The following is a 14,540-nucleotide window of genomic DNA, read 5'->3' as shown; positions in this document are numbered from 1 at the left end:
GAATTACAAGTGGTGTATTTACTATCTCCACAGCAACTTATTTTAGAACCCAAGAAGGTCCTGGTGCTAGTCGGCCTAGTTCTAATAATTTTCTCTGTACTCTTTTTGTGCTGATTGTAACTGTTTCAAACTCCCTAATTTATAAAGTATATCTGGAATGCTATCTTCTACAGCGAAGACAGACAAAATATCTGTTCAACAGTTCTGCCATTCCCTTATTTCTCATTCTTAATTCCTCAGATTCACTGTCTGAAGGAAACTCGCTCGTTTATGCCCTTGATGGTATTACTAACCTCATCTATATTAGGATAATTAAAACCCATCGTCACTATTCCAGTTTTTGCACTGCTAATTTCCCTGCATGTTTGCTCCTCTATAGTTTTCTCAATAGTTGATATTGTCAATAGAATATACCTAGTCATGAGAGTTTCAGGTACCTGGGGGTGCAGGTGGCCAGGAGTTGGGGGGCTCTTCATAAGCTTAACTTCACTAGACTAGTGGAACAGATGGAGGAGGAATTTAAAAGGTGGGACATGGTGCCGCTATCGCTGGCGGGCAGAGTGCAATCCGTCAAAATGACGGTTCTCCCGAGGTTCTTGTTCCTCTTCCAGTGCTTGCCCATCTTTATCCCTAGGGCCTTTTTAAAAAGGGTGACCAGCAGCATCATGGGATTTGTTTGGGCGCATGGCACCCCGAGGGTGAAGAGGGTCTTCTTGGAGCGGAGTAGACATGGGGGGGGCTGGCGTTGCCCAACCTCTCGGGGTACTACTGGGCAGCCAACGTGTCGATGGTGCGTAAGTGGGTGATGGAGGGGGAGGGGGCAGCATGGAAACGGATGGAGAGAGCGTCCTGTGGGGATACAAGCCTGGGGGCCCTGGTAACGGCGCCGTGGCCGCTCCCTCCCACGAGGTATACCACGAGTCCGGTGGTGGCGGCTACCCTCAAGATTTGGGGGCAGTGGAGGCGACATAGGGGAGAAGTGGGGGGCTCGATGGAGGCTCCGTTAAGGGGGAACCATAGGTTCATCCCGGGAAACATGGATGGGGGATTTCGGGGATGGTATAGAGCGGGCATTAGACAGCTGAGGGACCTGTTTATCGACGGAAGGTTTGAGAGCCTGGGGGAGTTGGAGGAGAAATTTGGGCTCCCGCCGGGAAACATGTTTAGATATCTGCAGGTAAAGGCATTTGCTAGACGGCAGGTGGAGGGATTCCCTGCGCTCCCCGCGAGGGGGGTGAGTGACAGGGTGCTCTCAGGGGGTCTGGGTCGGGGAGGGGAAGATATCCGATATCTACAAGCTTATGCAGAAGGTGGAAGAGGTGTCAGTAGAGGAGCTGAAAACAAAGTGGGAGGGGGAACTGGGGGAACAGATCGAAGACGGGACATGGGCTGATGCCCTGGAGAGGGTAAATTCTTCCTCCTCGTGTCCGCGGCTTAGCCTCATCCAATTCAAGGTGCTGCATAGGGCCCACATGACTGGGACGAGGATGAGTAGGTTCTTTGGGAGTGAAGATAGGTGTGTCAGGTGCTCGGGGACTCCAGCGAACCATGCCCATATGTTCTGGGCATGCCCGGCATTGGAGGAGTTCTGGAAGGGGGTGGCGAGGACGGTGTCAAGGGTGGTGGGATCCAGGGTCAAGCCAGGATGGGGACTCGCGATCTTTGGGGTTGCGGTAGAGCCGGGAGTGCAGGAGGCGAAAGAGGCCGGTGTGCTGGCCTTTGCGTCCCTAGTAGCCCGGCAAAGGATTTTGCTACAGTGGAAGGACGCGAGGCCCCCAAGCATGGAGACCTGGATCAATGACATGGCGGGCTTCATTAAGCTTGAGAAGGTTAAATTCGCCCTGAGAGGATCGGTGCAAGGGTTCTTTAAACGGTGGCAACCTTTCCTCGACTTTCTGGCTCAACGATAGGGTACTGGGACAGTAGCAGCAGCAACCCGGGGGGGGTGGGGGGGAAACGTTGATTATGTTGGCTTATTTTATTTAAATTTGATTTATTTAATTTTAATTTATGGTTAAGTTCTCTTGTTGGGGGTGGGGTGGGGGGGGTGTGATACATGTGATGTTACGGTATGGGGGGAATTGTGGGTGTTATGGGGCTGTTAGTTGCATATTACTGCTTGTTGCTATACTTGTTATATTTTTATATTTTCTGTAAAAAATTCCAATAAAAATTATTTAAAAAAAAAAGAATATACCCAGTCATGTAACGACATCTCTATTGTTCTTAACTTTGGGCAGCACGGTAGCACAAGTGATTAGCACCGTGGCTTCACAGCACCAGGGTCCCAGGTTCGATTCCCTGCAGGGTCACTGTCTGTGCGGAGTCTGCACGTACTCCCAGTGTGTGCGTGGGTTTTCTCCCACAGTCCAAAGACGTGCAGGTTAGGTGGATTGGCCATGATAAATTGCCCTTAGCAACCAAAAAGGTTAGATGGGGTTACAGGGATAGGGTCGGTGCAGACCCGATGGGCCGAATGGCCTCCTTCTGCACTGTATGTTCTAAGTTCTATCTTAATTTGCTTTCCTATCTTTCCTGAACACATTTCTCCAGGAATATTTAATACCTTTCCTTCCTTTGAGCCAGGTTGATTGATTTGATTTATTGTCACATGTACCGAAGTACAGTGAAAAGTATTTTTCGGCGGCCGAGGGAATGTACACAGGACATACATAGTAGACAAAAGAAAGTCAACAGAGAATATTGACAAATGGTGTATCGACAAACAGTGATTGGTTACAGTGCGGAACAAGGGGCAAAACAAAGCAAATACATGAGCAAGAGCAGCTTAAGGCGTTGAGAATAGTGTTCTTACAGGGAACTGATGAGTCTGAGGGAGAGTTGTTGGCGAGTCTTGTAGCTGTGGGGAAGAAGCTGTTCCTATGTCTGGATATGCTAGTCTTCAAATTTCTGTACCATCTACCTGATGGAAGGGTCTGGAAGAAGGCAATGCCTGGGTGGGAGGGGTCTCTGATAATGCAGCACGGTAGCATTGTGGACAGCACAATGGCTTCACAGCTCCAGGGTCCCAGGTTCGATTCCGGCTTGGGTCACTGTCTGTGCAGAGTCTGCACATCCTCCCAGTGTGTGTGTGGGTTTCCTCCGGGTGCTCCGGTTTCCTCCCACAGTCCAAAGATGTGCAGGTTAGGTGGATTGCCCATGATAAATTGCCCTTAGTGTCCAAAATTGCCCTTAGTGTTGGGTGGGGTTACGGGGATAGGGTGGAGGTGTTGACCTTGGGTAGGGTGCTCTTTCCAAGAGCCGGTGCAGACTCGATGGGTCGAATGGCCTCCTTCTGCACTGCAAATTCTATGATCTAAAAAAATGCTGTCTGCCTTCCTGAGGCAGTGGGATGTGTGTACAGAATCAATGGGAGGATGGCAAGCTTGTGTGATGCGTTGGGCTCAGTTCACCACGCTCTGCAGTTTCTTGCGATCTTGGACCAAGCAGTTACCATATCAAGCTGTAATGCAGCTGGATAGGATGCTCTCTATCTCACATCTGTAGACGTTTGAGATAGTTGATGCAGACATGCCAAATTTCTTTAGCGTCCGTAGTAAGTAGAGACGTTGTTGGGCTTTCTTGACTATTGCATCAACGTGAGTGGACCAGGACAGACTATTGGTGATGGTGACCCCAGGAACTTAAAGCTATCGACTTAAAGTCTCAGCACATTTGCACCAACAGCTCATCCCCCTTATTTTACCATGCTTCATGTTTACATATGTGTACCATTAACTGGAATAGTTCTGAAATCCCTTAGTCTGACCTCACTTAATACCGTACTATTTCTTATTCTAGCACCATCTGTCTCTCCCAATCCTTTATCCACCTTATTTATTCTAATGCTACATCTTGGTTCCTATCCTATCAAGTTAGTCTAAATCTGCCCCAGCAGATTGCTTGCCCAGAGTAAATTGTCCCCGTGCTCCTGTCTCTGTTGAGATGCAACCCTTTCAGCCTGTCCAGGTTTCATTTCCCGCAGAACCAGTTGCACCTCCCGCAGAACCAGTTTCACTGTTCTAGAAATCTAAAGCTCTTGCTAATGCACCCCTTCATCTGCACTAACTTCCTATTTCTATACCCTCAAGGCACGACACTGGATGTAATCTAGAGATTATTACCTTGGGAGGTCCTGCGTCTTTGTTTTGTTGACTCGCCAATATCTGCCGACAGGGGCTTCATTCCTCTTTCTACCCATTTTGGCATAGATATGGACCACAATCTCTGGTTGTTCACACTCCCTACTCTGTGTCTGGCCTCTGCTCAGTCGCTGCCCAAATCCCCATTCATGCCTTTTGCACCTCAAAAATTGGACTATTCCAATTAACTCATGACAGGTCGGGCGGCACAGTGGTGCAGTGGTTAGCACTGCTGCCACACGGTACCGAGTTCGATCCTGGCCCCGGGTCATAGTGTGTGGAATTTGCACATTCTCCCTGTGTCTGCGTGGGTCTCAACATCATAATTCAACAATGTGCAGGGTAGGTGGATTGGCCACACTAAATTGCCCCTTAATTGGAAATTTAAGGAAAAACTCTGACAGGTCTCCCACATTTTACCTTTCTTAAATTTGAGATAATCTAAAACTCTGCTGTCCACCTTAACTCGCATCATGACCTGTCCATCAATCACTCCTGTGCTCGCTGAGCTACACTGCCTGCCAGATGGAGGAAAGCACACAGTGCAACACCTAACCATCTGAACAAGAGGACAGGACAGGGCCAGCTTGAACAAGGGTGTTGTGATACAGGTCAAGATCAAATAGTGAGGCAAGGCATTTGATGCAAAAGAATCACCTACCTCCTTCTATTTTATATTTGTTTTATCTTGGGAGTTAAAAATTTAGCTATCGCTCATATCCAGTGTACGGCATGTGTATACAGAGGTCATAAGCTGCACACTTTCTGGGTTAGGTCACACATTGTTCAATTGGAGCTTACTTTATCTGTAATGAATCACATGAACACATTCTCTATGTCTCATTAGCCCTCAACAAGTCTGTTAGTTTTGACCATGGACGTCAATGATAACTGTTTGGAACATTAATTTCTTGATAATGGAAGATGGAAACTGGTACAAAGTTCATCGAGATATTATGAAATTAGTTAGTTTATAGAATACTTAATTGCCCAAATGCCAATAAAGGAACTATTCTAGCAGCTAATGTGCTGGTACAGCAAGATTCAGTACAGAAAACTTGGGAAACTGGACCTGGTGAAGTATACAATATAGAGTTTAACTGATGGCAAATTCTTAAAAAGTGTAACTACTGGGAGCTGATAAAACTCAATTCTGTACAGAAATGAAACATTGTCCCAAAAGCAACAACAGAAAAGGGATAACCCACCATTATGAGGAAAAAGCATAATGGTAAAAAGCAGAATCATGCAGTTACCTATTCATTTCAAGAGTGTTGATGCGGGTGGTCAGATCTTCCAAGCGACTGATTTGCTTATGACACTGGGTGCAGTAAAACTTCAGCATGTCTTCACCAATGACACTTTGTAAAGCTGAAGTGAAATGATCACTGAAAATCAGAAGCGGAAATGAGAGAAATCATCGATCTCAAGATCTCACAAAATCAGAAATTGATTGAAATGCAGATTTATCTTGTAAAGATTTTCAGAAAAAAAACTTGTAACTTGCTGCAGCAACAAAGAAAGACTTTTCTCTAATTCCTGCTCCCCTCAAAATAAAAAAAGAGACATTGCTACTTAAAACACTTTCCTCGTGAGAAACATTAATTTAAAATACACCGAATTCTACTCTAGGAATCAGTCTCTGTGGATGAAAGGTATCCAGAGACCATACAGTTACTCAGACAGCACACTTACCAACCGGCCTACAAAATTAGCAATTGAGGTTTTCACCAGTCAGTGCTCCTAAGGATTGAGGGGATAAGGTGACTGCAAGGAATCAACACCAAATTCAGATTTCACAATTTTACCTGTCTCCAGCAGAGATCTGGCAAAATCACCAGTGCTAACTTTACCTGGGAGAGAGTAGCGACGAGCGGTTAAAGTGACCATTGATAGTTGTGCCTTCATCCTGACACAGGCTACTCGATGCAAAGTCAATTTCATTGCTCTCTCCGTAATCTTCAAAGTGCTCCTCGGCACTAAGGAGAGAAATGTTGGAGCTCATCGAAAAGTTATGCCGATGGGTCCTATAATAGGAGATACATGAGGAAGAAAGGCTAAGTAACAAGCAGGTTTTAAATGTCTTTGAAAACAAAAAGGTATTCAGGAGAAATTGCTTTACCCAAGAATGGTGAGAATGTGGCATTCAGTGGATGAATCTTATGGTGTAGATGCACATAGGGAGAAGTGAGTCAAGCGTGAGGGAGCAGGATTAAAGAAAGGGTTGCAAGGATAGGTTTAGATACAGAAAGATGGGAGGCTCAACTGGAACATAACACTGGCATTGATGGTTTAGGCTGAACAGCCTCTGCCATATATCTTATGTAATCCTACATAATGTGCAATGATGTACCCACTCGCGAGGTGGTTTTCCCTCATTCTTTGAATTATTCCATGAAGTGACTCACTCAACATCACTTATTGGGCACCATTCCAGTAACAAAAATTGAACCCGAGGACATACTATCTTCATTGTATAAAATGTGTCAATTGTTCATTTCGACCAACAATAAAAAAGGAATTGAACAGTGAATAAGAACACAGTGGAAACATGTGTGGACATCGGAAGGAGTGAGGGACTGGCTGTCAGCTTGTTCAGTACATACAGGCTGAACTTCACAGAACAAGGAGTATGGGGATAGGAAATTCTAATATTACCTTTGTCCTTCCCACCAATCCCAAAAAGCTAGCAGGTCAACACCTTCAGGCCAGTTTTGAGCAGCTCATCATGAAGCAACTTATCGCGAAGCATTTGTTATATGGTGCTTAGGTTACTGGATTAGTAATCCAGATATTCAGAGTTCAAATTAGATCACGACAATTTGAATTCAGTTTTTTTGTTTAAAACTGAAAAATAAAAACAGGGGTCAGTAAAATCGAAAGTGGTCAAATTATGGTCAAAACCCAACACTTCAACAAAACCTTTTAGGGAAATAAACTTGCCATCCTGGAGTCTGGCTTGAAACACTCCAGATCATTTCAATGTGGTTGATTCTTAACCTGTACATCTTTGAACACTAAGCGACAATTTTGTTATGGTCAATCCACCTAACCTGCACATCTTTGGACTATGGGAGGAAACCCATGTAGACACTAGGAGAATGTGCAGACTCCACTGTGTACCCAAAGTCAGAATTGAACCAGGGTCCCTGGCACTGATGCAGCAGTTTAACCACTGCCACCATGCCACCCAACTAGTTTATGCTGTTTATATTCCACATGACTGCTCCCATTCCATCTACTTCCGCTCAGCCTTTCAGTATATCTTTCTCGCCTCTTTTCTTATGGTTTCCTTTTGAAAGCACCTAAACACAACTATTTGTGATAGTATATTCTAAATAGCGAGTAAAGAAATTTCTCATTTTTCTAACCGAATTTATTGCAAGTAACTAACTTGCATTTATGGCCCCAAGTTTTAGTTTCTCCCACAAGTAGAAATGTTCTCTCCACTGTCCATTCATAATTAAATGATCCATCAGATTCCCTACAACACTTCTCTTTTCTAAATTCAACCTGTTTAATCTTTCCTGAGAATTGTAATCGCAGTGCAGTTCCATCCAAGAAAATCCATTTTGTATTTTCCCCATGCTTCTATGCCCTTATTATAAACATGGAGTCCAGAACTGTGCAGTGTAGCCTGATCAGAGTCCCATGCAAGTTTAAGAAGAATTACGCATCTCTAGAAATAAATCCCAGTGTTTTGTCAGCATGTTTAATTGCTTTGCTTTAAACGATTTGTTCACTTTTACTCCTTTTGTTTTTCTACCCAATTTCATACTTTCTAAAGTGAAGATGATGTTTCTGTTTTACCAACAAAAGTGCATCACTTCATATTTATCCATTTTAAAGTTAATTTGCTGCTCAACTGTCCAGTTTGCAAGCTGAAGACACCATAGGGTCGAAGGCAGAGTTTTAGCGATTCTTTAATTGCAGTAAACAGCCTGCATAAATAGCCAAAGATTGCTAATGGATGGATAATGCAGAGATCGAAATTCGGGGCCTGGCTATATTAAAATCAAACTGTATCAGAGGAACGTACCAGGTATTAAATGCAACAAATGTATACTCCACAAATGGTGCGAATGCAAATTTATTATTAATTTTGGTGACAGGATTTGCCAGTTAATTATAGCGTGTATTTTGTACAATTTGTGCTAGTTGACAAATTCTTACTACTCGTTAAAAATCCTGTAACAAGAGGGCGGCATGTGATGCAGTGGATAGCACTGGGACTGCGGCGCTGCGGACCCGAGTTCGAATCCCGGCCCTGGGTCACTGTCCCTGTGGAGTTTGCACATTCTCCCCATGTCTGCGTGGGTTTCACCCCCACAACCCAAAGATTAGGTGGGTCTTGTAGGTAAATTGACCACGCTAAATTGCCCATCTTGGAAAAAAAAAATCTAATTGGGTACTCTAAATTTATTTTTTTTTAAACCCTGTAACAAGGACATCTATGGATGAGGACAGACATAGTTGATAGGAAAGTTCAATTGTTCTTGCCCACTCTAGTAAACAGGGTATGCAAATGACTAACTCTTTACAGGTGCAACGGTCTAAGATAAAATCTCTCTCAGGAACCCCAATACAACTTTGCATCAACAAAAAAAAATCTAAATTTTGTGGATGCTGGAAACCTGAAATGGAGAAAATGCTAGAAATATTCAGCAGAACTGGTTCTTTCAATGCAAAGTTAATATTTCAGGTCTGCACACGGTGGCACTGTGGTTAGCACTGTTGTCTCACGGCACAGAGAACCCGGGTTTGACCCCGGCCCAGGTCACTCCACAATATGGAGTCGGCACATTCTCCCAGTGTCTGCGTGGATCTCACCCTCACAATCCAAAAAGATGTTCAGGGTAGGGGAAATGGTCACGCTAAATTGCCCCTTAATTGAGGGGGGGGGGGGGGGGGGGAAGAATTGGGTACTCTAAATGTATTTTTAAAAGAGAAATAAAAAGCAAGCTGAACACCAACTCGAGGAACGGCACCCGAACTAACTTCCGCCTTCTGGATTCAACATAGAGTTCAACAATTTTAAATTATAACCTCCGCTGCCATTATATTTCATGCTTGTTTGCTGGTTTGGTATTTTTCTCTGGTTTTTATCAATTCCTTTACTTTGTGTTTGGATAGCAGCTATTCTACCATTCGCATCTCTGGACACATTTTGTTTCTTTACTTGTTCTGCTATCACTTCCTTTGGCCTTGCACTGCGAAACTAAATTAATTTCTCCTGCTTTCCACCCTACCACAAACTCTCTCCTTTTTCCTGCTTCCCACATCATTCCCTCCCACTTGGTCAAAACCTATTACATCGCTAACTTTCCCCAATTCTGATGAAAATTGCAAGCCTGAAACCATAACTCGGTTTGTCTCTCCACAGATGCTGCCAGACCTACTGAGTATTTCTAGCATCTCTTTTTATTATGTCTTTGTTTTAGGTCTCCTAAAGGTCGCTGGGGAGCCTGCTCACTCTGGGCCAGAGAGATAGGCTCGCCCTCTTCCACTCAAATGTTCAGCCGGACCTTTACGATAAACCCATAAAAAACATTTGATGCCAGTAACACTTGTAACACAGGAAATACTGCATCACTGTATGCAACTGTCAGAGGCCTCACTTTTTTCTGGTGTCTGCATAGGGTTCTCCCCCCCTCCCTTCACTCTGCCAGTTGCAGCATTGCAGATTCACACCTCACCCCACACATAGTTTATTTGCCAATTCTGCTTGAACTGAATAGCTTAAAACAATCTGACTGACTTTCAGATTCACAAATTTCTTTAAGACCCCTTTGTTGGTCGTCTTGACAAGAGTGAGATTAAATTAATCTCAATTTTGGGTGAAAATTCAAACTTAGGCATCCTTTTTTCTTTAGTTTTATTTGGTCCCTCTCAAAAATAATTGAATTTGCCAAGTTGTTGGTGCGCTGCATTCCACACAGAATTCTGTTCAGCCCCAAATTTAAATCAACACACTCTTTACAAGCCCTCCACACCCAGATATGACATGACTTAGACAACTGGCAACATGCACCCAATTCATACCTACAGAGAGATTTCACTAAACCTTTGCTGTTTCCATAACTAAGCAATTCCATCCCTTCAGTCTGTACTAGAATCAATAGGTGCAGAGATAAAAACATATTTAAGTATTAATGGATACCATAATGGTGGCACAGTAGCAGAGTGATTAGCACTGCTGTCTCAACACCAGGGAAGTAGGTTCGATTCTGACCTCAGGTGACTGTGCGGAGTTTGTCCATTCTCCCAGTGTCTGCGTGGGTTTCCTCTGGGTGCTCCGGTTGCCTCCCACAGTCCAAAGATGTGCCAGTTAGGTAGACTGGCCATGCTAAATTGCCCCTTAGGGTGGGGTTGCATGAATAGGGTGGGGGATTGGGCCTAGGTAGGGTAGTCTTTCCAAGGGCAGTGCAGACTCAATTAGGTTGAATGGCCTCCTTCTGCACTGTAGGAATTCTATTCTGCAACCAGGTTTAGCATTGACTAACAGAGGCAGAGAGGAGTCTCTATTCAGGTTAAGGAGACAGGACCCACTTACTTAATTTCCCCATTAAATAGGACACTATTTTCTGGCTCTTCAAGTGTATATGCGAACTCAGAGTTCAGCGTTGTGGCATCAATAGCACTGTCCGTCTCCAACTCATCGTGTGTTCCATGGTGAACGAGTGTGCCGGTGTCCTCATCTGTGAATGTTTCACACTCACTGTAGGTGCTCTCAGAGCCCATGTAAGCACTGTCCGTCACCTCGTTTGTCTGAAAATGGAACAAGGGGAAGTTAGATTTCAGCACACTAATTACTGTGTTTCAAGATCAGCTCAGCAAAACCAAAACGCACCATATCATAACATGGGTAAAGAGATAGTAACCAAAGTTGAGGCGAGTTAGAGTTAGACAAACATATTTCTAATCAGCCTGATTCAAGTGTAGTTTCAACTAAGGCAGTGGAAATACACAAAATATAACCTTACACTGGCCAGGTCAGCTACTGAACATTAGCAAGCAGGGAGAAGATGGTGTGTTAATACTTAACAGAAGAGAATACCTAGTTTTCAAATCAATAAGGAATTCTGAAGGCAGTGATGGGACTATTATTAGACATATATTGCCCAGAAGCTGCCAACACATAACCAAGCTTGGTGATATACAAATCAACAGCAATAAAATAAACTGGAAACCCATGGGGAAAATAAAAACTAAGAGTTAAGACCAACAATCATGTCCTCAGCCTTGTTCATTACAGAGTCTCTCAGCTGGTACTTGAGCATGCAGGATTCAACTATTTTAAATAGTGGAGGAGTGGGAGCGGTTTGCAGTAAAGCTCCTTTAAAAGGACATTCAGATGCAAGGTCACATATTGTTGTCAAGCTCAACATTACACACATTCAAACAAAACCAGCCCCATGAAATCAGCTCACAATGCAAGCTTGAGTATTTACATTATGCTTCAAGCTCCAGTCTATCAGGAATTTAACTGGATAGAAAATGCTAAAAATCACTCTAGATGCCATCATACATCTTCCACTGGCCACCCAGCATTGGGGTCATGGCGGCCTTAAATGTTGGGATTCTGCTATCTACCTTCCTCAGCAGTGTGCATTGTAGCTATGGCAACAGAGTAACTCTCTATCCAACCAAACACCTCCCTCCCACCAGGTACAGTACCACAGCATGTAGATTAACTGCATCACAATCGCAGCATTATACCAATATCCAGCTGGGGTACAGCTACCACGAGGCAGTTTTCCTCTTTACCAGCTTGCGATGTCCTGCATTACAGATGTTCGCCTTTAATTTAAAATAATTAATAGGGCAATACTTGCTCAGCATTTCCTACCAATAAGGTCTTATTACAATTTAGTGGTTTATATTGCAATTATCGGAGGGATTTTATTTCTGATCAGATCGCTCTATTACCAAATACTTCAGTATCTTGACAGCTCCTGTCCAGAGTATTTCCAGCCACAATAGTGATCCAAGGAGGATATTGAGTAGGTGGGAGAGCAGCTGCGAAACAATTAGCTCCCAGCTAATGGAATAAAGTCAATTACAAGTCCCTGCGGAAAATGATAGCTTAAAAAGTTGTTCTTTTCTGGCTGCAGCCATGTAGAAGGAAATCAACAGCTGATCAGAAAACCTCCAGAGTGGGGTGTTATCCACAATGTTGGTGAAGCAGTCTTCCAATTAGAGGAGAGCTTCAATTTCCTCGTGACATTGAAACACTGCAATCCATTGTTGGAAAGGTTTAAAGTCAGTGAGGCAGGTTAAATAGCAGTACATACGCAGCAATTTTCTCCCACCTCTCCTGACAGATTCGCCCGCCCTGGCCTTACCACGTAAGTTGGATTCTACAGCCAAGGCTGGTCGTGCCCTCAGAGCCATAACACACCACAAACAGTTTTAAATAACTGCACCAGGAACCCAGCTGAATTCTCTCCCCACCTTGGGCCTCGCTATTGTGGAGATTAGTATATTCTGCACAGACGAAAGCTCAGCTCAAGTGCAGAGTCACTGCAAAATGTTGAAAACTGGAGCTAATAATTATGTGGCTATGAGAAACAGGTCAAGCTTAATGGCGGGGTATAAAATGCTAATTTATCCATAAACAGTATGAAATTTCACACTGAAACTTGATGGCCTCCTCAGCAAGGAGCTCAATTACTGCCTTTGGGCTGGCTGCACGTGAACCTGAGGCAGCTGAATATCAACACTGGGACAGGAAGATAATCCTGTCAACTGTTCTCTTACCATGAACATTAGGAGGTGCACAAGTTAGAATTACAGAGCTCAGTTACAATTCTTTTCCACACACCAATGTCTGCTGCTCAAACGCTCCAAACAGAAGAAGCGTAGATAAAACTATTGGTATGAATTCAGCTGATTAATTTAAACTTTCCCAGTGGAGTAGCAGTAGTCAGTTAAGCAGCACAAGTCAGAAAGAGATTTTACCAGTGATCTCATACCAGGGCTTTTGACCAGCATTACTGAATGCAAATCAGTTTTACTATATTACTTTCATTTTAGCCAAGTCCAGCATGTAGGTCATGTTTGATCAATTTCACTTATTCCAAGTGGAGATAGCAAGTATTTAGTCTCTCTAGAAACTATTTACAAAGACTACATGATACGTTTATGGTTACACAGATATTCAGCACCTTGCTCTCTGAATCTCTTGCTGTCATGCTTATATTATTTCATTAACAACCATTTTCTCTTCATTCGACAGGCCTGATCTACTCCCTCATCACAATCATCAACCACCATCAAATCACTGCACCAGAGAGATTGTTCAGTTTCACAGGGTCTTACTTGGAATGACAATGAATCACATGCTTTGTACATCACCATCATGCTGCACCACACACTGTGTTCCTGGGTGGAATAAACACAAACTGGATCCTCAAAATTCAGCCAAATGCAGTATTCCCTCAGAAGCTGGTTCCAAATCCAGAGCATCGACATTATAGAACAGGGAGGACAGCACGATGTTGCATCTTACCAAGTCTGTGATGGCCAAACCAAATACCAATTCCTTGACATCACCCCATTTATTTGCAGTATGTTTAAGTATGTTTAACTTTCCACCAATGAAATAATGAATATTCAAACAGTTCAATTCCAATGAACTAATGTAATTAGCTTTCAACCAAACTAATTATTACAATCAAATGGACAAGATTAAAATAACCTGAGACACAAATTCATGGAATTCCACAATATTCCAACAGAGATGCTCCAAACCAACTTGCCCAGTCAGGCAAAGCTAGTGTTATCACTCGGATTTGAACAAAGTACAACAGCGGGTGTGTGAAACAGTACTCTGTGCGAACAATGAAAACATCCAGTATACATTAGAGATATCTATCCAAATGAGAGTTGTGTCTAGGGAGTTCATCTAAAGCTATTATTAGGGCACAGTACAGATGAGAAGCAGCAAATCAATCCTCCCTCCCACTATAGTCCGAAACACCAACTGAGTCCTTGCCCTATATCGCCACTGTCCCAGCTTATAATCGGAGACCTACCTCCCGATTTCTTCAAACCCATTTCCACTAAATGGCCAACCACCCAATGTTCCTACCCAGCTGACATGTTACCTGACAATTCTCATTGGTTCATCCTCCACTTTCAAAAAAAAATCCACCCCCCAATCCTTTGTCCCCACTAACTAATCCAAAGTCAAGTATGGCGTCACCTGCCAGATCTGTCCATAATCATCTACCTTATAACAGGCAGATTAGTTCTACAGTTGTAGCCTGGTTGGAGAATGTAGGGACAACGTTACAAGTCTGACTGATAACAGAAAAAATCAAATGCAAAAACCTGGGAGGTGAAGCCTCAAAATAAAATAAAGTCAGAAAAGCAGGCTTTACAAATGTTTTCCCA

General features: G+C 43.5%; 1 protein-coding gene across 1 annotated transcript in view; it reads right to left on the bottom strand.

The window, feature by feature from the left end:
- rab11fip3 (RAB11 family interacting protein 3 (class II)) overlaps positions 1 to 14,540 on the bottom strand; it is a 129,513-nt gene that overhangs the window by 19,621 nt on the left and 95,352 nt on the right. Inside the window, exons 4-6 of the mRNA XM_038819587.1 lie at positions 10,696 to 10,910; positions 5,996 to 6,169; positions 5,399 to 5,530 (exon numbers count right to left, since the gene is read on the bottom strand). Of these exons, the coding sequence (XP_038675515.1) occupies positions 5,399 to 5,530; positions 5,996 to 6,169; positions 10,696 to 10,910 (521 nt within the window). The remainder of the gene's footprint in view (positions 1 to 5,398; positions 5,531 to 5,995; positions 6,170 to 10,695; positions 10,911 to 14,540) is intronic.

This window comes from Scyliorhinus canicula, chromosome 15 (assembly GCF_902713615.1).
Source record: "Scyliorhinus canicula chromosome 15, sScyCan1.1, whole genome shotgun sequence".
In the NCBI taxonomy this organism is placed as follows: Eukaryota; Metazoa; Chordata; class Chondrichthyes; order Carcharhiniformes; family Scyliorhinidae; genus Scyliorhinus; species Scyliorhinus canicula.
The sequence above is the reverse complement of the archived record's forward strand: the minus strand, read 5'-3'. Positions and strand labels throughout refer to the sequence as shown.